This window comes from Nothobranchius furzeri, chromosome 12, assembly GCF_043380555.1.
Source record: "Nothobranchius furzeri strain GRZ-AD chromosome 12, NfurGRZ-RIMD1, whole genome shotgun sequence".
Lineage (NCBI taxonomy): Eukaryota > Metazoa > Chordata > Actinopteri > Cyprinodontiformes > Nothobranchiidae > Nothobranchius > Nothobranchius furzeri.
The window spans coordinates 31,161,304-31,186,311 of record NC_091752.1 but is presented as its reverse complement, the minus strand read 5'-3'; the positions used below and the strand labels follow the sequence as shown (position 1 = coordinate 31,186,311).

At 40.7% G+C, this 25,008-nt stretch overlaps 1 protein-coding gene across 3 annotated transcripts in view; it reads right to left on the bottom strand.

Annotated features, from left to right (window-relative positions):
• Nucleotides 1–25,008, bottom strand: part of LOC107375951 (protein bicaudal C homolog 1) — a 110,474-nt gene that overhangs the window by 10,762 nt on the left and 74,704 nt on the right. For 2 of the 3 annotated variants that reach the window (XM_015944798.3, XM_054750308.2), the window contains exons 7-13: nucleotides 18,468–18,650; nucleotides 15,097–15,348; nucleotides 13,665–13,796; nucleotides 7,129–7,333; nucleotides 5,691–5,852; nucleotides 5,430–5,602; nucleotides 5,218–5,353 (exon numbers count right to left, since the gene is read on the bottom strand). In XM_015944798.3, the coding sequence (XP_015800284.3) occupies nucleotides 5,218–5,353; nucleotides 5,430–5,602; nucleotides 5,691–5,852; nucleotides 7,129–7,333; nucleotides 13,665–13,796; nucleotides 15,097–15,348; nucleotides 18,468–18,650 (1,243 nt within the window). The remainder of the gene's footprint in view (nucleotides 1–5,217; nucleotides 5,354–5,429; nucleotides 5,603–5,690; nucleotides 5,853–7,128; nucleotides 7,334–13,664; nucleotides 13,797–15,096; nucleotides 15,349–18,467; nucleotides 18,651–25,008) is intronic. The other variant, XM_015944799.3, reaches the window with a different exon arrangement.

Genomic DNA, 25,008 nt, shown 5'->3' with positions numbered 1-25,008 from the left:
TTCAATTAACTTTATTAACCATTAATAGAAATAAAGCAAAAAAAAATTCTTGAAGTTGAATAGTAGCCCTCTTTTGAGACAAAGGTGGAGCCTAATGTTACATATCTTTACAAAACGTAAACAGAATATAAATAATTTAAGTTTTTAATTTATACAAGCAGACTTCAATATTGGATTTTTAATAAAACTACATTCTAAAGTACACAAAGTATTTGTAGTAGAATGGTTGCAGTTCTTGATACTTTCCAACTTTTTAGATGTAATAATGCACATTTTATTACAGTAGATTTAGGGTCAGTAGAGCAACCATCAATGTTAAACAAGAATGTACATCAAATTAAATCCATGAATTTACTGTCTTTCCTTCTATGAACCTGGAGAATTTAAACGTTTGTGTTATTTACACATAGCTTCATACATTTATATGGAAATAGAATTTTATTTTTTGTTAATTATCTACATCTCATTTTTGACTATTTCTAAGGTAATATCCAAAAATGTCTACAAAGTTAAACACTGGGTCTATCTTATACCGCTAATGTATGGACTAATAATTAAAGTAAGAAGCCCCATCAGCTCCAGTGAGTGACTTTAAAAGTGATAGAAGTGTGATTTACTGTTCCTGTTCTATGAGGTAGGTAAGCTTTCAAAATGTTATTCCCTTAAGACCCTCCCCCGGCCTCTACAACAAAACTAATCATATATGCGAGCATAGAGCAATGACCAATAGTGCTGCGTACCCACAAGGAGGCGTTATCAATCAGCTAGAATGGACCTCAGTTCCCAGCATGCAACCTAGCTTAAATGCTATCTCTACCTGCTTTGAACTCATGTCATTCAGTAAACTTAAAGCTTACTGTGGAAGAGGAGGGAGGGAAATGAAAGGCCATTGATCTTTTGTTGGAGCTAGGGCTGGGCAATAAATCGGAAATTTATCGTTATCAAAATTTGTGACTCTTATCAAGATAATTTTTCCCATGTCAATAGATTTGATAATAAAAAAAATGAAAAGATGTGTGTAGGTTGGCAACATTCATGTCCCTTTAAGAAGCTGTGCCGCCTTGAGTCACGTAAAAATGTGACTCAACGTAATACGTGTGACAGCCCCATCTAGTGGACAGCTTTTGTTTCTGCGCATACCTGTAGTTATAGTCTATTTATCGTTATCCAGGTGAAATCCTCAATATATCGTGGTTGATTTTAGGCCCAGCCCTAGTTGTAGCTGAGTGACTAGTGTATCATTAAACCTTACGCTACATCTGACAATTTTTTAGCCTGTTGTGTTAGCAGTGGTGGGCTACGAGTGGCAGATTTCTGTCAGTTTTACCCTTTCTATCCATTGGACTAGAGCCCTGCACGGGCCCAAAATCTGAGCCCGTGTCCGGCCCGGCCCGAGGGGGTGGAGCCCCAGCCCGACCCGGTCCGAAAAGGATTTCAGGATTCTCTGGCCCGACCCGAGCCCGACTTTTTTTTAACCAACTAAATGAAAACAAAGTGTGTCAATCCTGACCAATGTGTTAAAAGACGTGCAGGATCCGATCAATTTGTTTTCCCCTCATTTACCGTCACGGAGATGACGGAGCAGGCTCTGGTGGTAATCAAGTTAAATTTGATCTCTTTCCAACAATTTTCACAAGAAAATAAAACCGTAAAAAGCAGGGTTTGTGTTGATCGGATAGTTCCTGTATTTGACCGTTTATTTTGATGGAGAAAAAATAGAAAGAATTACCCCGACACATGCAGACGAACGGACATTTTATTCCACGCACATCGCAGATGTAGCTAAATCACCCAAGAAAAGATTCCCATCTGAACATCTGAGCTGGACACTGCTCAGCGCAGCTCGCTGTCAGTGCATATGTGCACAGCGAGCTGAAGTTGTGGAGATTGGCTTGGAGCGCATCGCAGAACCAGAGCGCATGCGGGACGGTTCCTCCCACTGAAGCGAGTGTTTTCCAAACCCTGTCGCTCAGAGAGACTTGTCACTTAGAAAATGTTCCCTGATGATGAAACTTTGGCTGAATAGTGCTTGTTCCTGTCTCCAATGTGGCAACACATCCAGGAGCTGATGAGAATCCCAGAATCTCACATCCTCGTCAGCTCAGACAGCGCCTATGATTACGCACAAGCGTGGCCCATCAACCCGGTCTCACAGTAAGACTGGGTTGGGCCTGTTCAGGTTTACGCAGACAATCTTTACATATAATTGACTTACAGATATAAAATCAATTCAGTAAAATATAAAGTATTTTATTTAAATATCCATTCATTATTTTACAAGCACAGAGAGCCGCATCAGATTCAGAATTCAGTCGGAGGAATCTTCCCGCATGCGCTCTGGTTCTGCGACGCGCTCCAAGCCCCTCTCCACATCTTCAGCTCGCTGTGGACCTTATGTAGTACACGCTGACAGCGAGCTGCGCTGAGCAGTGTCCAGCTCAGATGTTCAGATGGGAATCTTTTCTTGGGTGATTTAGCTACATCTGCGATGTGCGTAGAATAAAATGTCAGTTCATCTGCATGCGTCGGGGTAATTCTTTCTATTCTTTCTCCGTCAAAATAAACGGTCAAATACGGGAACTATCCGGTAAACACAAGCCCTGCTTTTAACTGTTTTGTTTTCTTGTGAAAATAGATAAAATTAAACTTGATTAACACCAGAGCCAGGCGCACCGCGCCGTTATCTCCGTCACTGTAAACGAGGGAAGAACAAATTGATCGGATCCTTTTCTGACCTTCCCCACCTACAAAGTTTAATTACAACAATCAAACGTGACAGAGCCTGGATTTGTATTCTAAACAGTCTAAACATGTTTTAAAAAGAAAGGTATGACAAAAGTGGCACCTGCTCAGTAAAACCACCAACAGGGTAAAAAATATCTAAATATTGTAGGCAGAGATGGGCTACAACTTCTGGATCCATTTTATATAAATCATTTTATTGATTATCTTTTTATGAAAGATAACTTTGACGTATACGAGCGACCGGTACCGGCTGCTGTTACCTGTTGTGAGCAGCTCTCTGCTGTCTGAGGGTAGGCCCCGCCCACAACGCCGCGGCTGCTGTGGCTCCCAGTGTTTTCTTTACTGTGGGAAATGGGTAATAATGGCTCTTTGATGGGAACAGGTTGCCGACCCCTGGTTTAAGTGTTTCAATTTTTTTTAATGAATTCGATTAAAAATAAAGGCGCCCGGCCCGGCCCGTGTCCGCGGTAATTACACAGTCGTTGGCCCGAAGCCCGGCCAGACGGCCTAGGGCTTCAGTGCAGGGCTCTACAATGGACATCAAAGCATTGCAAAATGGCCACGAAACATATGAATATTAGCCGCCAGTATAGCGAACGAGTTTCCGGCAGCCAAGAATAATGCTTTGGACACATCCCAGAAGCAAAGGGACATCGTTACGTTCTGAGTCTTGTAAAAAAAAAATTGTATGCACTACGCTTCTAAAGCACATCAAGCTCCACAGTTTAGATCGGGCCAGACAGGAAGTCTCACACACACGAAAGCAGTGTAAAACATTCTGAAACTTTCAAAATAAAAGTCATGGGCAGATAAACCTAGCCTGGCCTGCCAGACTCGTCCTCTGTTTAATTCTGCACAGAGAAAGAGTCTGGTTACTCACAGGCAGAGACGCATATGAGGGGCGGGACTAGCCAGCTCAAAAATAATGAATCAGAAAAAAGACGAAAATGTCAACTGTACTACGCAGCGCTGTAGTTTTTTAGCTGTAGTCAAAAATGGCATCTGGCGACAGCGCAAACATGTTTTTTTTTAGAAGAAATGTTTTTAGCGCTTCTACTTGTGGTTTTAAAGGCATTCAAGTAATTTAGAACAGAGGAAAGAGCCACAGTGAACTCTGCTTCAGTCACTATGTTTATGACAAACTCGGGAGTTGTGGTGTGTGACGTACGCTACTCAGCGCTGATTGGCTCGGTTGGAATTCTCAGGGGGTGGGGTTATTTAAATAGGAGAGTTCCCAGACCCTTTCTCTGTGCAGAATTAGAGTTGTCTGGAAGGCCAGGCTAGGATAAACCTCCGAAGTTGAGGTAAACAGAACAGATAAAAAGCCACACCTTTTTGGATACATGCAGCCATCTTTATCCTTGCTTCCAAAGCCACGCATGGTGTGATTGTGTGTGTGTGTGTGTGTGCTCGTCAGAATCGCTCCCGGTTGGAAGGGAACTCATGGGTAAAACGCCTCTATTTTGTTACATGCTGCTTTTGTGTCCAGTGGAAAGAAGGGGTTAGACGTTTCCCTGCCTGAACCATGCAGATTTGATAAAAACGAGTGATTAGCAGTTCCTGCAGAACGCGATGAAGAGTGAGGAGATATTTCAACGATTAGAATCCGGTGCATCTCAGCAGGAAAACCGTATCGACCCGACTATGAGACAACGTATTTTTTCATTGAAAATATTTTAAAATGTGGGGTCGTCTTATAATTGGCGTCTAACAATTACACACTTGTAACAGCAGAGGGCGCCAGGATGTATGTTCTCAACAGGAGAAAAAAATGGAGAGGAGAGGTCCAGAGCAGAGTGGACTGAAAGTGGAGCAATTTAACAAGCTATAAGGCAGAGTCATGGGAATGTTAAGATGACGGTGGTCAATTCAGCAGAGGCATCCAACATTGCATGCATACATGTATTGGATAACAGTGAGGATGACGTTCTGGGAGGAGTTAGTAGGTGTGGTAATCTGATGGTACACTGGGACCGCAGTAGCATGAGTGAGAATGAGAGTGAGTGAGTACAGCAAAAAAGAGGGCGTCTGAATAAAAGCCTCATTTGACTTTTGATTTCACATGTCAGCAAAGTTCTGAGTTTTGCATGAAAATAGTATTTTTGCTCAGTATTTGTTGTCAAATTTTCTATAAAAATAGTTTATTTAAAAAGTGATTTTTATTTGGTGTTTGCTCATCTTATAATCGGGGTCGCTCTATCAATACGGTATATCAAAAGCATTGTCTGTTAGCGCTAGCACGGTATGAAGTGTGGCTTTCAGTTCCTTCTAGAAGGGGAGTGGTGGGCATGGACAGGAGCTAAAGCCATTTAAACTTCAAAATCTCCTCTCGTTGATGACATCACGCTACAGACCCTGCTTTAAAAGACAAAGCACTAACTGAGGACCGACCATCTCCACATAACCTCACCAACCACATATTTTGCTAACAGACACACAGGTGAAGATTGTTATATTTCTCTTGAGGTGTACCTTCATCTGGGTTGGACTTACTGGACAGTAGTTCTGATGGACTACGTCCGCTGGCTTCTTGAGCGGAGTCACATGGAGCAGGACTCAGAACGGTTTCTGCAAGTGCTGCTGTTGCTAACCTCGCATAGCCAGGATGCTGTGTGTTCACAGAGCAACATTCACGTCATTTACTGATTAAGAATAAACAGGAAAGCAGCACAACAGAACCCAACCTTGACGTGTCCGTTCCGAGTGCAGTCAGGGACTCCGTTTGGCTGCTTCTCAATGGGGGCGAGGCCTGGCGGAGGAGATGGCGTGCTGTGAGTGTAACCCTGAACGCTCGACAGCAGGATGCTGCTCAGAGTGGCCTGAGTGGCAGGATGCAGCATCAGCTGAGATGAGAAGTCTGCAACAAAAATAGAGGAATAATGATTTTGCTGAATCTGACCGATGTTTCTGAAAGTAGAGTTGTCTTTCTATACATCACTACAAACTTTGAGTGCTGGTGAGTGAACTGGGCCACAGAGACGGGGGCGGCGTCGGGGTGCTGGGGCTCGGCGTCTGCAGAGGGCTCAGAGTTGAGTTCAACCTGTTCAGAATCGCGTTCGGGGCGACAGAGTTGGAGAGCGAGTGGGGCGCTGATGCACCTAAGAAACCTGCATATAGGAGTGAGAGTTGAAGAAAGAAACAAGAAGAGATCAGTGGTGGTCCCGTCAGGGCACAAAGCTATTTTTTTTAACTAATCACCCGTTGCACCAAGGCCCTCAAAAACCAAAAATCTCGGTTTTCCAGCTATTTCACTGGAATTCCATGACACTGCCATCAACCAGACGGCAAATGTGGGGAGGAACTTCATCCATGTCTACAAGGTCATGGATACACAAGTATATACAGCGTGTATCCTCATACCCAATGAAACCATGTCATTGAGAGCGCCGACGATATGATGCTTGGCGTGTTAACCCAAACAGAGTGTATGAAAACAGATAGAAACAAGTCTGTGGCTTTAACAAGGGGCTAGTTTGGCTCCAGGAATAAGGCCCGGGAATCTTCTGGCAGACTGATCTGTAATCTGAGGAAAAGAGGCATGTAGCAATTACTAAAGGCCAGGATGTGGCCGTCCACAGCTTCACCCGCGGGTCCCTGGGCTTCAGCGAAACAACGAGAAAATGCTTCTGTTGTAATGAGCTGATCTGAAACCAATTTACACATTTAATGGGGGAAAAAGAGCAAAAATTATTTAAATGTCAACATTTATCATACTTGAAATTTTCCAAATCCCAAATTCCTCTTGGAGACAAAAATCTGCTCCAACATGAACTCGGTGAGGTCAGCGCTTCAGAGAAAAGTCCTCGTTCTCCTCAGAACCATCCAGAATTTAAAGATCCATCTAAAGCAGAGCAGCCACGTCTGTGTTGATGTTATTTTCTGATGGCTGACTGATCAAAGATGCCTGAGAGTGTCTTGGCGTTACTTTCTTATCATCACATTGAAATCAGATTTGCAGAAATCTGCTGCTGTAAACAAACATGCCAAGATACAACTCGCAGTCTGCAATTTGTGTTGATTTAGAGGATAATGAGGATTGATTTGGTGATTCCAGGCTTTTGGGACATTTGTGATAACATGAGTGTCTAGTGTGCAGAAATATGTTACTAGTGGGAATGATTCATTAGGGATGCCTTTATCAGATATACCAACATAGCTTAACTCTTAATGATATAAACAAATTCCGATATATGATAAGTAAAAGTTGGGTCATAAGGAGTAAAAACCGATGCAGATATTCTCTGTTATTACATTTTAACCAATAACGGCCAATATTAATGGCAGACCAATAATATCGGACATCCCTATGTTTTATCTTTTTGCCCTCGTTTATATTTTCCCTGGAAAACCCACAGAAGCAGCTTAAAAAGATGGAATTATTACCCAGATTACTCAGCCCCAGTCCAGCTGAGGCCAGGATGTCCAGGCCAACAGGGCAAAGAAGGGAAGGGGATTGACCATTGGCGGGGGGATTCATGGCCACGGAGGGTGAGGAAGAGGACACTCCGTTGCTCTCAAGGCCCAGGAGGAATTTTCGAGCTTCGTACATGTTGACGGCATTCCTCTCCACGCTCTTCACTATCACCGACTGGGAGAGAAAAAACAAAACCGGTGATCGGAAACCAAGAAAACAGAAAAGTCGAGATAACAGCAACACGGTGAGGAGGAAAACGAGGCGGGGAGGGGCAAAGATGAACGCTGGGATGCAGCATGAGAAAATCATGGCAGAGGAGGGGATAGCAAAGGGAATGTTGGCACTGGAGATAGGGAGTGAAAGGGAGACTGTAGGGGAAGACAAAAAAAGAAATGGGAGGAAGGAAGAGGGAATTAGGAGCAGATTAGAAGGATAAACAAACAAGCAAAGTAGGAGTCGCAGGGAGACATGGGAGCTAAAGATTTCTGCTAGGAGTTGGAAAGTTATTAGAAAAATATACATGTTTTTATTTTAACACAAAGAGGTGAAAAGACCAGTCAAGCTACAGCCGCTCCATTTTCCACATCCACTGAAAGCCACACCCTTCAAGAATGTCGAATCAAAGATTGTGAACACAAATCCTTTCCTGTCTTTGACCAGTTGGAGCTTTTGAAAAACAGTTTTCAGGCACCATTTTTCTCTCTAACACAATCCCGCACTTCCATTCGTTTGTAGGCCTGCCAAAGTATCGGGAGCACCGAGGCTACAGCACACACTTGGACGGGCCTTTTGGGGGAACGCAGTCACCTCATTAAAATATTTAAGTGAAGGGTTCTCAAGTGGATCTGGGCTGGGCCAGTATTTACCCTGGCACCTCTGCAGCAGTCACTGCAGGCCTGTCTGGTTTGGGCATGGAGCCCTGGCTACGAGTCGGATGTGGGCACCTCAAAGAGACGGGGCTGCAGTCGGCTAAGTGCTGAAATACCATCAGAAATATTAACAGTTGTTGAGAGGCAGACAGTGAGTAACTCAGATTTATTTTGAAGGTAAAGCGGGCTCTAGTTGTTTTAAAAGACTGTGCATAACTATGAAATATAAAAGAATAATGAGAATAATTGCAGAAATAACCACGTTCCTTTTTTGGTTGTAAAAGTTAATGCAAAATAGGTCATTTAAAAACGTTCAGGGGATACTATGCTGCTGATGATGTCCACTTCCCAGTGCTGGTACTGGGTTCCAGTCTATCCTCTCTTCAGCTCCATTAAACAGCGATTAAATGTGACACCATGATATTTATGTTATTATGAAGCCATTTGGCACCATTGATGGAAAGTTATCTGGAAATGCAACAGTGACTTATTTGTTTCACTCAGTCTGCCCGACTTTAGATTTGAATTTAAGACGGCAGCTGAGTTTTCCCCAAGGAAGAAGAAACGTTTGCTCATGTTCTCTAAAAATTAAGGTTTAGCTACACTGAAATCAAAATATGTACCATCTACCTCGTCTATGAGTTATTCTGATTATACATTTAAAAACAAGCATTTATATATTGTTACTGTCAGTAATTAACTTTTAAGCTTGCGGCATGACCTTGTTTTTGGTTTATTTCATGTTACAGTTTTAATTCAGAAATATTACCAGTAGAGATGCTTGATATTGGCTTCTATACGATATCCGATTTATCAAAATTGCCAACTCTTACATTCTGATGACGTCATATGCTGTGTCCACTCATATAAAAAGAAAAACAAAACCATTTTAGGTGACTAACATCACATATCTCCTTTCACACATGTTTAAAAAAAAATTCTGTGCAAAATGAAAGTTGCGTCAATTTATGTTAGTAATGGGAAAAGTGCCATATATATATTTAGCAGCTGAATCTCATCCTCCCTACGCAAGATGCTAACACATGTTTATTAGTTAGTAACATATTTTTTTCTTTTTCTATATATTGCAGATATGGTGATACAACAATTATAAATATCTTCAAATGAGAAAATAAAGCATTGGGTGAAGATTATTGTTTTAGTCATTTGTTAGATAGCTAGCTACATGTTGCTACGTGCTGTGAGGACAGTGTACTGTCACTACACAAGGAAAATTTGTACTCAAAAACTTTACCTAAGATCTTTCATATTTTAACATTTTGAGAGAGAAGTAGCTGAAAATGTTGATGTATACTATGTGTATAAAATTTGTGTCAATAACAGACTGAAAACCGATAACGATATTTTCCGATGAAAAAATGTTAATGCTGATACTGGTCCATATTAATGGAAGACTGATAATATCGAACATACCCAGTCATGCTAAATCTACATGTAAAGGTAAAAAAAGGGGAGGGGGTATTCTTGATCCATGCTCTGCTGACACAATCAAGGCAAGTGCTGAATAACGACGAGCGCTACTTCAGCCAAAGTTTTAAATCAGGAAACATTTCTCCAAATGAAATAACCAGAAGTCTTCCAGACTCTAAAAGAAAGAAGGGTATCCACTTTCCACTCAACGACACGCTGTAGTGCACAAAGTCGAGTGCGTCTCAGGCGCTCTCCAAACCCTTCCTCAGCGTGCCGCTTGCGCTTGCACTGTCAGCAGCCAGAGGTGGAGGTGAAAAAAGGGTCTTTTCTGGAATACTGCTGGGAGTTTTTCTGTGCGTAAAGTGTAAAATATACATACATACATACATGTATGTACATACACGTATATGCATACACACACACACACGTGTGTGTATATATATATATATATATATATATATATATACATATATATATACATACATATACATATATATATATACATACATATACATATATATATATACATACATATACATATATATATATACATACATATACATATATATATATATATATATATACATATATATATACATATATACATATACATATATATATATATACATATACATATATATATATATACATATACATATATACATATATATATATATACATATACATATATATATATATATATATATATATATATATATACATATATACATATGCATATACATATATATATACATATGCATATACATATATATATACATATGCATATATATATATATATATATATATATATATATATATATATATATATATATTTATATACACGTAAAAGCATATACGTATATATACATACATATATATATATATATACATATATATACATACAAGCATATATATATGTTTATGTTTATGTGCTTAGCAGATGCTTTTACCCAAAGCGACTTACAATTTATTTATTTATTTATTTTTTAACCTATAGGGCATGTTGTGATCTGTGGGGGAAACCGGAGTACCCGGAGAAAACCCACGCATGCATGGGGAGAACACGCAACTCCACGCAGAAAGGCCGCAGCCGAGTATCGAACCTGCGACCTTTGTGTTGCGAGGCAACAGTGCTAACCACTGCGCCACCATGCAGTATATATATATACACATACATATACAAGTACATAAATACATGCATATATATATACATATATACGTACATACATACATACATGCATATATATACGTACATACATACATACATGCATATATATACATATATACGTACATACATACATGCATATATATATACATATATACGTACATACATACATGCATATATATATACATATATATATGTATATATGTATATATATATGCATGTATGTATGTACGTATATGTGTATGTACGTATATACGTATGTACGTATATCTATCTATATATATATATATATGCATAGTCTCCATTTGTTAGCCGAGATGGGAAAAATATTGGTTGTTAATATCGGCCCAGTTTTATATATCGGACCAATACCGATATGTAAAAAAATAACTAACTTCGGCCGATATTAATCCCGATATATTGTCCATCCCTATGTAAAACAGCATGATATGGGTCCTTTTATAATCAAATGTGGGCAGAGTCTGTTGAAATGAACAAGAACATCGCCCACATGGACAGAAAAATACTCAAAGTCTTGGAGAGGAATCATCTCAGCCACAGGCTGTTTGTCTGATTTAGAAAATGTTTGCATATTTGCAATCAAGGTTCACAGGAAACCCAGAATCATGGCCTGTCAGCAAATGGGTCTCGTCTCATCGTGGTTGCAAAGGGCAGAACATTTAAAAAAGAGACTTTATAATGAAATTTGGCTACAGATTTCTTATAGTATTACTCATACAAATATTTAAAAAGAGGAATATTATCTTGCTTTTTAGGAAGAAACTTTCTGAAAATGATTTAACAACCAGTTAAATTGCCTTCAGAAAGCCAAGAACTGAATTGGTGGTTTAAGAGGACAGAAGCTCAGTTCTCACGTCACTTCTAATAATCAGAACTCTTTTCTCAAGATGGACATTTCTGATGAATGAGTATTATCTATATGTTTGACTCATTGTTTTATTTCACAATAAATGAAACAAAATGTGAAAACTGATGTCCATTTTATGTATTTATTTTTATTTACCCACCACAGATGGACTTGTGATTCTCTGGTTCAGGGGTTTAAAATATTTTCCTCTTGAAGGACTCACTCTAATCAGGGTTAAAGCGAATATGTGAGCAATTTGCAACTAAATTCAAAGTGAAGTAGATAAGAAGTGGAACTGTTGTCAGGTGTAGAACACTCATTTAAAATACATTTGCAGGGGTCTCTAGTAGGAATTAATGTCTTGTAAGTTGTACTTGGAAGGCAAAAAACACAGGTGCACCATTTCTAGGCACTAGAAGTGAGCCACATCACAGCTGAGCTTCAGACGGTGAGTTTTGGAGTCTTATTTCCTGATATTTGGACAGCTCACCTCTGTTAAGCTAACAGCGATGCAACTCTGCTACTGACTTCCAACGTAAATGTTTTATCTCCACAAATAAACCTGGAGGAGCTTTTCTTTGTGGTGGGGTTGCTAATGCTAACGGTTAGCTTCTACTACCGGAGACGCGCTAAGCCCTTTCTTGGGCGCTAAACCAACAACAGCCTTCCCTGTCACGAGTCCAGATGGATGAGTCCATGAATGTTAGTTTTTTTCGATTGCTAAAACGCGTTTTTCAAAACTGTACGTTTCTTTCAAAACTGCACACAAAACCCCAAACACACAAATTCCTAAACTGTGGCTTCCCTTTGCAACAAAACCAACTTTTCTCTGAGACAAACATTAGACAACACACAAATTTTGAGACAAAACATTTTATTTTTACAGTTATACCCCCCCCCCCCCCCCCCCCCCCCCCAACCCCCTCTCCCATTCAAGCATAATCATGGGGCATCATGCCTCCGGTCTCTGTCTGGCCAGAGGGCCTCATCAACATCACAGGCGATGTCCTCCTGGTCCAAACAGCGCTGGAAGTACCGCCTCGAGTGCCTCATGAAGCCCTGACAGGCCTCAAAGGCCACATCTCTACAAGCCTCCTCCATGGATTGAAGCAGTGGGACCTGGCTCTGTGGATTCCTTTCGTACACCTTCCACCTCCAGGCTGAGAAAAACTCAGTGGGATTGAGGAAGGGGGAATAAGGTGGAAGGTATAAAATGAAGAACCGTGGGTGGTCCTGAAACCACTCATACACCTGGGTAGCCTTGTGGAAACGTACTTTTATGCTGCAGTCCCTGACTGCAAATTGCTCGCCAGACCCGAAAGTTTAGAGATTTGAATATTTGTGTGTTGTTGATTGAAGCTTTGAGAATTTATGTGAGAAGTGTGTGTAAACCTGAAAATGGTGTGTTGTGTTTTGACAGCAAGGTAATGTGAAAATTGACATCAGAGTGTAAAGGAGGAAAATCAGAGTTCTAATATGATAAGGAAATCTTAAGTAGTGATAAACTGAGTCAAGCGACTGGGAACAGAAGTAAAGGTTGTGAAAATTGTGCCTCATTTTTGCTTTTTGAGTTTTAGCAATCGAAAAAAAAAACTAAGTGACAGTGTGACGTAGATCTGTTGGGCTTTTCAAATCCTAGAGTTTCTATTTCTGTTTTCTATCAGACATTAATGCAGGAGATAGGTGTAGGAGACCACTTTCATGTTTAGCCTGCATAAAAAACTGAGTGACCGATTATAATCAGAAATGATTATTAAAAATGGTTTTCCAGCGTTCCACACCTTTAAACACAGATCCACAGATTATAAGATTGATTTGTTTTATAGAGATACATTTTAAAAAGCTGCAGCAGTGTTTGTAGAACAGGTTCAATTATTTTAATTCTGAAGAAATCACGATTTCTATGCAGGGAATATGTAATCCAAACAGTTTTCCATATCTATAAAAAAAAGAAAGCTTTCATTGTGAATGATTGAAAATTACTAAAAAAGAAAAGACAAAAAATTGTTCTTTTGTTTTAATAGTGAACGCTTGACTACAGAAACTCGACCTATAAACTAAGAATTTATGCGTTTGCATTGTTAGCTTGGATCTTTGATTTTTGGAGGATTTCTGATTAATAAATATTTTTACCCACGCTCTGCTTCCATTGGTTCTAGCTTGATCTCTCACCTTGCTTGGCTGCTTTGGTTTTGGTTTGATACTGATGAAGACATCCAGCTGCTCCATCAGTGCTGTGATGCACTGTGGCTCCACCTCAACATCCTCTTTGATGTCAAACATTAAAACCAGAGGCAAGCAGCCCTGTCGGGCAAACAAACAAAAACAAATATATATAAATACATACATTTAAAAACACAAACAACTTCATGTAAACTTTTACTTTCCTATTTGAGCAGCAACATACTACCTTTATAACAAGCTATTTGTGCACTTAAATTATATTCTCTTTTTGGTAAACTTCCTTTTCTACTATAGCATTTACAGGCCGAGACATAGCCGTACCAATAAAGAGAAGATTCATGGCTGCATTCAGCCCTCACAGAGTTTGGGAAATTCCAACAAGTTAAATCGCTTTTGCACGATCACCACCACAAGCTCCACACACATCGGTATTTTGGGATGAGCGCTGGACAGCACTCCGATTGTGAGTGGGTGTAATTAGCAGCAGAGTATAGAATCAGGCTGCCTCTGAGATTAGAGCTGTAATCTACAGTCTGGCTACAGTTAGTAATCTACAGAGACCAAAATCGTGCAGCTCTATTTCTGCCGACAGGAGACGTCACCTTCTCCTCATCCCATTTCTTCTCCAACTCAAAGCTGATCCTCTGCTTCCCATGTCCCCCCCCCCCCCCCTCCTCTGCAACTCATCTCCCATCACCTCAAAAGTTTTAATTTCCCCACAGAGTGACTTGCATGTTTTAAAGCTGAAGGAAGGTCATGTTTAGTCACTGATACAACTTCAGCACTCCCCAAGTGTGTTAGCGATCAACTGGGAGACCGCAGACAAAGACAAGCAGCTCTTGCAGAATTACTGCCCACATTACGGATCTCCAGACAAAAATCAAAAAGTTGTTTACAGCCGAGAGGCCTTTGACTCACCAGTTAAGCAGAAGTTTAAACCAACAGCGATTAAACAGCCATTACTTTTACACATTTCTGAAACGGACTAATTATATTCCTGAGTAATAGTAGGGAAGAGTCGCCTCAGTGGTCACAGGCAACAGCACGACAATGGCCACTGTGTGTGCATGTGTGTATATAATATATATATACACATATACATATATATATATATATATATATATATTTATACACACATACACACACACACACACACATATTTATGTGTGTACATACACATAAAAACAATTCAGCAATGTAAGCAGGGCCAAGCAAACATCCACCAAGGCTGTTCGAACCCTCGAGGAAATCATGGTTTACATCTAAATCCATCCAAAAACTCCACACATCATTCATCCTCTACTAGATGTTAATGAGACAACTGTATCTGCATTTATAAGGAATATAGAACAAATTCTATTTTAACCATAATAAAATTTAACCATTCAGTTGGATTAAAAAAATAAATAAATGAACGCACCATGAGGCACTGCCGTGCCAGGCAGACGGATTCAATGGTCCCCTGGATGTAGACCGTGGATTTCTTTTGGGGTCCGTTGGGGTCAGGAAAGTGAATCTGGGCTCCCGTCCTCTGGGTGATGTGCTTGATGTTGCTGCCGTTGCGTCCCTTCATGAAAAGGTGGTGCTGCGGCGCGATATCCAGGTGGGTGGTGATGGAGATGGTACTCGCCAGACTGCCAGCGAGGTGTTCCAGCAGCAGAGCTGTGCCTCTCTGGGGAACAAACAACAACATGGTACTTATTATGCATGAATACAGACAAATAAGAATAAACATAAATAAAGCATCAGGTGCTGACAAGCAGTACTAATAAAAGTAAATGTGTTTCACACTTACATCATTCTCATTTAATAGCTGACTGATTTGTGTTGACTCACTGATACCGCATAAAAAACTGAGTATATCCATTTTTTTTAAAAAATCACAAAATATATTTAAAAACCAAACCAATCTACATGTATGAAAATCTGGAATCAGTAATATATGATATTAGTGCTCAGTAAATGATTAAATTGTTGTCAATGAGCAAAATTCTACTTTTACTATCCTTTATCTTCATTTGGGAGGAATTTGACTTAAGGGTAAAATATTACTGCCAACCAGAAGGTTGCAGAAGTGTAATTCAATAAAAGCAAATTTAGAAAATGTAGAAAATTGAGAAATCCTGCAAGATTTTGCTTCTAAGACTAAAAATATGTAACTGGTCTGCAGGATTTTATCTAAACACCCATCCATCCAGCAGCCTAAGTCAAGAGTCCCAGACTTCCCTCTCCCCAGCTACTTGGGTCAGCTCCTCTGAGGGAATCCTAAGGCGTTCTCTGGCCAGCCGTGAGACATAGTCCCTCCAGCGTGTCCTGGTTCTTCCTTTAGGTCTCCTCCTGGTTGGACGTGCCCAGAAAACCTCACCAGGGAGGCATCCAGGAGGCATCCTGATCAGATGCCCGAGCCACCTCAACTGGCTTCTCTCGACGTGGAGGAGCAGCGGGTCTACTCCAAGGCCCTCCCGGTTGACCGAGCTTCTTACCCCATCTCAGGGACAGCACAGCCAGAAAACTCATTTCATCTGCTTGTATCCGTGATCTTGTTCTTTCGGTAACTACCCAAAGCTCGTGACCTTAAGTGAGGGTAGGAACGTAGATCGACCAGTAAATCGAGATCTTCGCCTTCTGACTCCGCTCTCTCTTCACCACGACAAACCGGTACAACGCCCACATCACTGCAGACACAGCACCAATCTGCCCATTGATCTCATGCTCCAGCTTTCCATTACTCGTGAACAAGACCCCGAGATACTTAAACTCCTCCACTTGGGGCAGGTCCTCGCTCCTGACCTGGAGAAGGCATTCTACCCATTTCTGATTCAAGACCATGGTCTTTAATTTAGAGGAGCTGATTCTAATTCCAGCCGCTTCACACTCAGCTGCGAACTAGTCCAGCAAACGCTGGAGATCAGTGTCTGATGAAGCCAACAGGACCACATCAGCTGCAAAAAGCAGAGACCTGATCCTCAGGCCACCAAAGCAGATCCCCTCACCACCTTGGCTGCATCTAGAAATCCTGTCCATAAAAGTTATGAACAGAATCGGTGATAAAAGGCAGCCTTGGCGGAGTCCAACTCTCACTGGAAAAGAGCTCGACTTACTCCCGTAATGCGGGAGTCCAAACCCTCTTGAGAAAACTGGTTCCAGAGCCAGAGTCATGCGTTGAGGTGAGTCCAACTATATCTAGCCGGAACCTCTCAACCTCACCCACCAACTCCGGCTCTTACCCCACCAGAGAGGTGACATTCCACGTACCGAGAGCTAGCTTTTGTAGTAGAGAATAAGACTGCCAAGGTCCCTGCCTTCGGCTACCACCCAACACACATGATTGCACCCAACCACTTTGGCCCCTCCCACGAGTGGTGAGTTAATGGAAAAGGAGATCCACGTCTCGTCTTCAGGCCGTGCCCGGCTGGGCTCCATGAGTAAAAGCCCGACGTCCAGGCGCTCACCAATGTGCCTCAACTGCAGGCCTGGTTCCAGTGGGGGGCCCTGGTGACGCCGCGTCCAGGCGAGGGAACGCGGTTTCCATTTATGTTTTCCTTCATAAGAGGTCTATGGGCTGCACTTTGTCTGATCCCTCACCTAGGACCTGTTTTCCACGGGTGACCCAACCAGAGGCACAAAGCCTCAGACAACGTAGCCCTCCACCACGGTAAGGTGGCGGCCCAGGGAGGGGCATGAAACACCATGAAATCAAGTAATTTGAAGGGTTAAATGAATGTATATTATTTAAAAAAGCATTTTTTCTCTAAGCCTACTGATGAAAACTATTTCATTTTTTATAAACACAAAAGCTCACTGTTACACAGTACTTAGACCACATCAAAAAAAAAAAAACATAGCAGAACCCTCCTCCCCAAAAACAGTATTATTTTTAAAGTTGACAACAGGAAATCTTGTGTTTTCCACGGTATGGGGCAGGGTTAGGGTTAGTCTTTAAAGAGTAAATTCTAAAGGCACATCTTAGCCTAGCAGATCCATCAATCCCAGCTGGAATTCACATCTCAGCCAACATCAGACAAAAATCCAAAGTGGTTTTGGCAATCTGGGAAGGTGCTGTGAGGGCCTAGACCACCAAACAACATTACACTTCATCCACGAGATCCGTTAACCTTCATCTGGCAAGCGTCCCAGTCACGACTGACCCCTCAGACCCTCCACAAAGTCAAACACTACTGCAAACATTTACTGCATGCAGAACACCATTATGCACTGTAGCCCGGCAAGTAAAAAGAAAAGAAAATGCAAACGTGAATGCATTGAGGTGCATTAAGTTCAAATGCAGTATGCTGATGAACATGATTGAAACTCCTTGGCAGGACATCACCAACAATAGCTCAGAGGTCTGATGAGCGCATGCATCTCTGTGTATTTATTATATTAAGTTTCCATAATGAGTATTATGTCGTATATGAGCTGGAGACATAAATAAAACCCCTCCAAGACTGATTTAAAATAAAAGCCAGACTCCATGGAGACTTGTGGACTTGCTGTTACAACTTTCTGATGGAAAGCTGAATAAGCAGAAATTTAGCTGAAGTGAGACCAAACGTGTTTCAACACCCTGCTGCCTCGGTGGTATATGGATGAACAAGGACGTTTTTATAAGAAAAGTGAAAAAAAAAAATAGACAAAGCTTTTATTATTTGATCACAAATGAAAGGAAAATTGAATTAAAATGAATTTAAAATTATTAGAGAAATAAATAAAATATGAGGACATACATTTGAGAAAGCAATAAAAATGAAATTAATAATGAGACAGCTTTTTTTATACGAGACTCCTCACCTTCACTGCGTTGACGTTATTCTGTGATCCGCGGACAACACCTGTGGCCCTGTAGAGGCGCGTCGGGGGCTTGAAGGAGACGGTGAGGTTGTACGTTTGTGAGATGTGCTGCACAGTCGGGGAGCTGGGGTCAGACTGCATGATGGCTGGAAGCTCGAAAGATAGAACAAGAGGTAGCAGCTCCTGAAAGGATGAACAGGAAGATGGAAGAAGATGTGAATGGAAATAGTTTTGTTTTTATTAAATGGGGTTGTGTGCAAAAGCTGTTAGTCAGTATCTCGCCTGCAGCAGAAAAAAGTCAGTGGGATCACAGTTTAGAGAATAACGAAGAACTTTTCAGAGAGGAGTCATATTAACAGAGCAGAGCTCATTTAAGAGCTAAATCCTGCCAACTAAAACAAGCTAAACAGATTTCAAGCTGTTCCAGAGCACCTTAAATATTTCCACACCGTCGTTTTTACACAAAAAGGTTTATTTTCTTAACTGAACAAAGTTCTTTTTTCTTTGTGTGTCTGCATGCATTGCTGGAGGAACAACTCCTGTCAGTAAAAGCAAGTGATTACAAAAAGTTAAATAAAATAAAACTAATAATGATAATAATAATAATAATGTTTTATTTTCTGAGAAAATAAGAATATATGCATGAGTCAAAATCCAGAGAACAGACTGTTTTAAAGACGAACTCTAGGTCAGGAAACATTTATCCACTGCAGGTGCAGCAACATGAACACTGGTTGAGATAACAGTGACAGGAAAGAGTGGCAAGATGTTAAAGGTGTCCTGGAACAACTCTTCATTTTTATACAATTAAAAACTGTTTATTTAGCCTCTCTGTAACATATGAAACTTTGTTGTGGCTCAGAATGGCCCATGAGCCCTGATAAATGGCCAACTACTACCTCAAAATAAGGCCCTACAATGGATAGACTGGTTTGCCCCACCCACTCAGCCAGAACATGAATATTAAATGAGCTGCATACTGATTGGCTGATTTATGCCAATGGCTCTATGACACTCCCCGTACTCTGTAAGCTGTGAATCTACCTGGCTTTCGTTCGAAGTCTTGAAATTCTCTGTGCATCCTGAAATATTACATGTGTGTTCCAATATTCTTCTTTGTTGTTTTCCACCCATCCAACAAGGACGTTTGCAGAAGCTAATGCTACCGTTGTTCTGCGGCTAGCATTACTCCAGACAATGTTAATACGTTTCCATGATCAAAGTGGGTTGGGACATGCTAATTTAAGGGTGTGTGTTTAAGCTTGTGACATGTTAAACTAGGGGTGTCCCAGTACAACTTTTTCACTTCCGATACGATACCGATATTGCAGCCTTCAGTATTGACCGATACCGATATCAATCTGATACGATATCAGCACAAATCATACATACTTTTACCTATTTTGTAGTGTGGAGTGTATGAAAGGCTTGATCAAGAATATTACTTAATCAACAAGAAAAAAAGAGCCAATAACAGTAAGTATGAAAAAAATGAAAATTTTTGTCTTAACCATTGGTTGCAAAAATGTGAACCTTAACTAACTGCTTATTTCTGGTATTTTTGATGCCGTCTGATATAATCCGATGCACTTTTTGGGTTGATATCGAATTACTTCCGATATTGAAACGGGACAACCCTATGTTAAACCAGCTTTCCACAAAACAAACAGTTTTTCCATGGCCATTGCAACATTACAAATCTACATAGGAAAGCACAGTCCCAGAGTTGAAATTGTTTAGCCTTAAATGTTAGATTGACTTTAATAATCAAACTGGAGAAATATGGGTTCAGGGGTGTGGTATTGGATTGGATAAAAAGCTATGTGATGAATCGACAGGAATATGTACAAATAAATGAGTTTAAATCTAAATTGATGGATATTGAATGTGGAGTACCTCAAGGATCAGTATTGGGACCAAAATTGTTTATAATGTATATAAATGATATTTGTAAAGTATCGAAGATCCTAAAGTTTGTAATTTTTGCAGATGACACCAATATACTTTGTTCGTGGGGAATTTCAACAGGTTGTGGAGGTGATCACACAGGAGTTAAAGATATTAAAGACGTGGTTTGATAGAAACAAATTGTCCTTAAATTTAAATAAAACAAAATTTATGTTATTCGGAAACCATAAGAAAAATATTAACATTGAAATATGTGTTGATAATGTGTATCTAGAAAGGGTTAATACCATAAAATTTCTTGGTGTGATCATTGATCATAAGGCCTGTTGGAAATCACACATCACTTATGTGAGGGGAAAGTTAGCACGGAGCATTGCTGTCTTGGGGAAAGTAAAACATTTTCTGGATAGGAAAACATTATATATGTTATATTCTGCTTTCATATTACCATACATGAGTTATTGTGTAGAAGTTTGGGAAAACACATATAAAAGTAATATTCAGACCATAATCATAATGCAAAAAAGGGCTATTAGACTAATAAATCAGGAGGGGTATAGGGCTCACACAAACGCACTCTTTATTAAGACGCAAGCTTTAAAATTCCAGGACCTGGTCAAGTTTAAAACAGTGCAAATAATATATAAGGCAAGGAAAGGGATGCTCCCAATTGAAATAAGTAAATGGTTCTTAGAAAGAGAAGGGAGGTATAATTTTAGAGGGAAGTGGAATTTAAAAGTACAAAGAGTAAGAACAACATTGAAAAGGATGTCCATTTCAATAGCGGGCGTTAAATTCTGGAATGAGTTAACAGAAGAAATAAAGGTCAGTAGTAATGTAAACCAGTTTAAAATAAAACTCAAAAAAGAAATGTTAAATAAGTATAAGAATGAAGAAAATGCAATTAACCCAGGACGGCATGCAAACTGATGTTTAATCTCTTCTACAAATTAGAAAATCTAAATATAGTTCTAGTTGAACATGATAATTTTATTTATTTATTTATTTTTTGTGTGTTTTTTTAAGGCATTGTAAATGTTTTGTTGTTTAAATTTTGATGATGAGGATGTAAACCTGAGGGGGTAGGGCTAAATAAGTATACACTTCTCCCTACTCCTTTTCAAACAACTGCATGGAATGATTTTATGAAATGTTGGTGAATGTATATGTTTGAAATAAAGTGAACTGAACTGAACTTGCTCCAGAAATGTCCTCAATTCTGCCATCTGTTGCAATGATTTATGACAATAATTCCAAACAACCCTAAACCTGTTGATTGATGCAAGAATTGCTGCAAATTTAGTTAACATCTTCTGATGAGAGACGACACTTGGACGTAGCAGCCCCTTACTTTAACCAAGGGTGGGAGAACTTCACATGCGTATCTGTCAATTCAAACTCAGAGAAAGCAATACAACAATCAACAGCCTCCTGCAGTGGACCGGGGTGCCACTGCACAGTTTCATCACGAACGCAGTTAAACAGATCCTGCCAAAGCCGGCCATGAGAACAGTAGAGCTTCTTAGTCTGTTAAAGGTCATGGCTACACACGGTACTTCAAAATTAAGTTCACGAAATTGAAAAACATTACGGGTCTTTGGCTTGTTCATTCTCACACATTACATCCACTAAATTAAACAGCGGGACTAGCAAAAAGACAGCAGTTCCTGTTCATTGTATTGAAGCTGTCATTCAAACAAAATGAATGATGACAGGAAAGCTTCAGCTCATGCACACACATTCATATGCATGCATGGAAGAGAAATTACACTGGAACACATCCATACACATTCAAGCTGATGGAGGTTCAGAAATACACACTAACAGAGGAAGACACACACACACATGCACACAGTTATCCAAACATTGACTTTTGGGCACAGTGCCACTATGGTTTTGGCTGCCAGTTAAGGGCAAGCAACATGAATTGCTCTGACCAAAGAAATGCATCCATGATCACTCCCATATGCTCTTGGCCTTACATTTAAATCACGTTTCAGCACTCTCTCTCTCTCTCTCTCTCTCTCTCTCTCTCTCTCTCTCTCTCCCTCTCTCTCCTAGAGCTCGGGAAATTTAGGTCAGAACCGAGGAAAATGCAAGAAAGGAGAAGCAGTGAGCAGCAGGAGTCAGGCGCTGAGTGAGGAATAGACAGTATTTTATGGTGGAGCCGACTGTAGTTTCTTTTTTTACATCTCTACCAGGGAAATTAGAGTTTCATGCGTATTCAATCAGAAAGTGTCCTTTAAAAGCCTCGGTTCCACTGACACAGGGTGAAAAGATGAAGAAAAATGAAAATATCTTTGAGGTAAAGCAACTGGTCGGAGCTTTCATCACCTGCATGTCAGCTCCACCTTTTAATGCTGCCAGAAATCCCCCAAGAATCCATCATCTGAATAACAGATTTGTTATAAACGGAAAAGGATCTCCACCCAGAATCGGTTTAGAAGTACTGTCGTGATGTCTGAATGTTTCAAATGTTACACGGTAAATGGCCTGTATTTGATATAGCGCCTTTTAGAGTCCTGGAACCCACCAAGGCACTTTACAACACAACCAGTCATTCATCCATTCACACACACATTCACACCCTGGTGGGGATGAGCTACATTGTAGCCACAGCTGCCCAGGGGCGCACTGACAGAGGCGAGTCTGCCGTACACTGGCGCCACCGGTCCCTCCGACCACCACCAGCAGGCAAGGTGGGTTAAGTGACTTGCCCAAGGATACAAGGATAGCGACAAACTGAGCAGGGCTCAAACCTGCAACCTTCCGATTAGGCGAGCACTTAACACCCGTGGAAATGTAATGTCCAAATTTACTGTATCTAAAGCAGAAGATCGAACACCAACATAAACGTTTTCCTAGCCTACAAATCTGGACAAAACATAGAAGTAGCAGATGTTCTGAGGGTTGGTCTAGCCATGCTCCATTGTTGTCTTAGCAGGTCTACCATTGGCCCGAACAATTTCAAGTCGGGCCAATCACAGCGATTTATATTTGTAGAGAGAAACTGGGTGGGCTTAGCACCAGAGCTGTGACGGTGAACAAATATAAAGATGGCATCAGCTCAGCAACAATGCTCCTTTGAAACGGCTTTGGTATCAACTTTGGACAATTTGGACTATGGCTTTTCTTTGAGACAAGAGTAGATAGAGGTGTTTAAGTCCTTTATTTATGTTATTAATGTTGTTGCTTCTTCTTCTTCGACAGTGTATGATGGACTGCCATCTCACAACCATGTCCTAGCACTGTCCAAATGCATGCGAAGACCGTTTGCAAAACAACTATACATTCCACCCCATGAATAAGATCCATCTATGGATTTTGGCCAAGCTTTATATTTATATATTTAGGATGTTTTGCCAGGTTAGTGATTTCTACAAAAATAGAGAAAATTTCGATCTAAAAAGCAGAAAATGATTTAAGAGTCAAGGAAATTTAAACCCTTTTAACTAGACAAACTGCAAATCGGCGTAATATTACTGCAACAGTGTTTCTTATAAACGTGCCATTCCAGCATGGCAATGTGCAAATTTTGCAGCATTCTTTCCACCTCTCTTGGTAGTAATATTGTGGTAATTGTCATATAAATGGCGATTGTGCTTTGGCGCAACAGAAAGAGGTGTCATGATGACGTAGGGAGTTAATGCAGAGCTCCGGCTGGCAACTTAACTGAAAATAAAAGCAAACAAGGGCCGTAAGCTTTGCTTTTAAAACTAAATCAGCTGAGCTGCAGAGCTCCAGGAGCTTCTCTCCATTAGAGCTGGAGCTCAGATCATCAGAGACTGCACGGGGACTGTGGAGGGCAGACACATTTAGGAGCAACTTGTTAAAAAACCTTGATAAACCCGGCTTTGATCGCGATAAAAAGCAAGTTATGTCCAAGATAAACGGATGTCCGCAGCAGCGCAGAGACCGCCCCCATACCCACTTTATGCTGCCACTGCGTAATCTTTGCCTCATTATCGCCATGGTCTGACCATGGATGACTGGCCCTGATGCCGCCACGGTGCTGCGGCAAATTGAAGGTACTGTTTAGTAAAAACTAACTTTTAGATTCTAGCTAGTAGAACCAACAATTTAGCTGGTTGTTTAGAAAATATCTGACATAGTCCACTAGCCTGGCAAACCATCCCAGGGTTTTTCCTGCGTTCATATTTGCATGGCGGCCGCCTCCAGCTAATTTTGTGCCGTTCCAGCCTGATTTCACTCTACCCCCAGCTATATGGATGTTATTTTAACTGCAGTTGCAGCGTTGCACCACTACAGGGTCGCTGTATCAGCAGCGGTGCACCGAAAAGCGCTAAAACAGCTGCAGAAAAAGAAGATCAAAAATTGCTTTTCTCGCAAGTTGGTAGATATCTATGGTTAGTGCTTTTGACGTCTTGGTTTTCCCCCAGCCTCTTCCATATCAGAGCAGGGCTGTACAGTGCGACAAAAAAAAAAACTGTCTGTGCATGTCTGTCTATTTTTAAACGTAGCACTGGTGCAGCATCTTTGAATTACTATTTTCCCCAGAACTTTACTGAACAAAAGTAAGTTACGTGTAAGAAAAATGCTTTTAACTGGCACACAGTGTGGTAATCCTGATGCAGTGGAGGAAAATAAAGCAACCAGCAAAGGCACAAAGGCA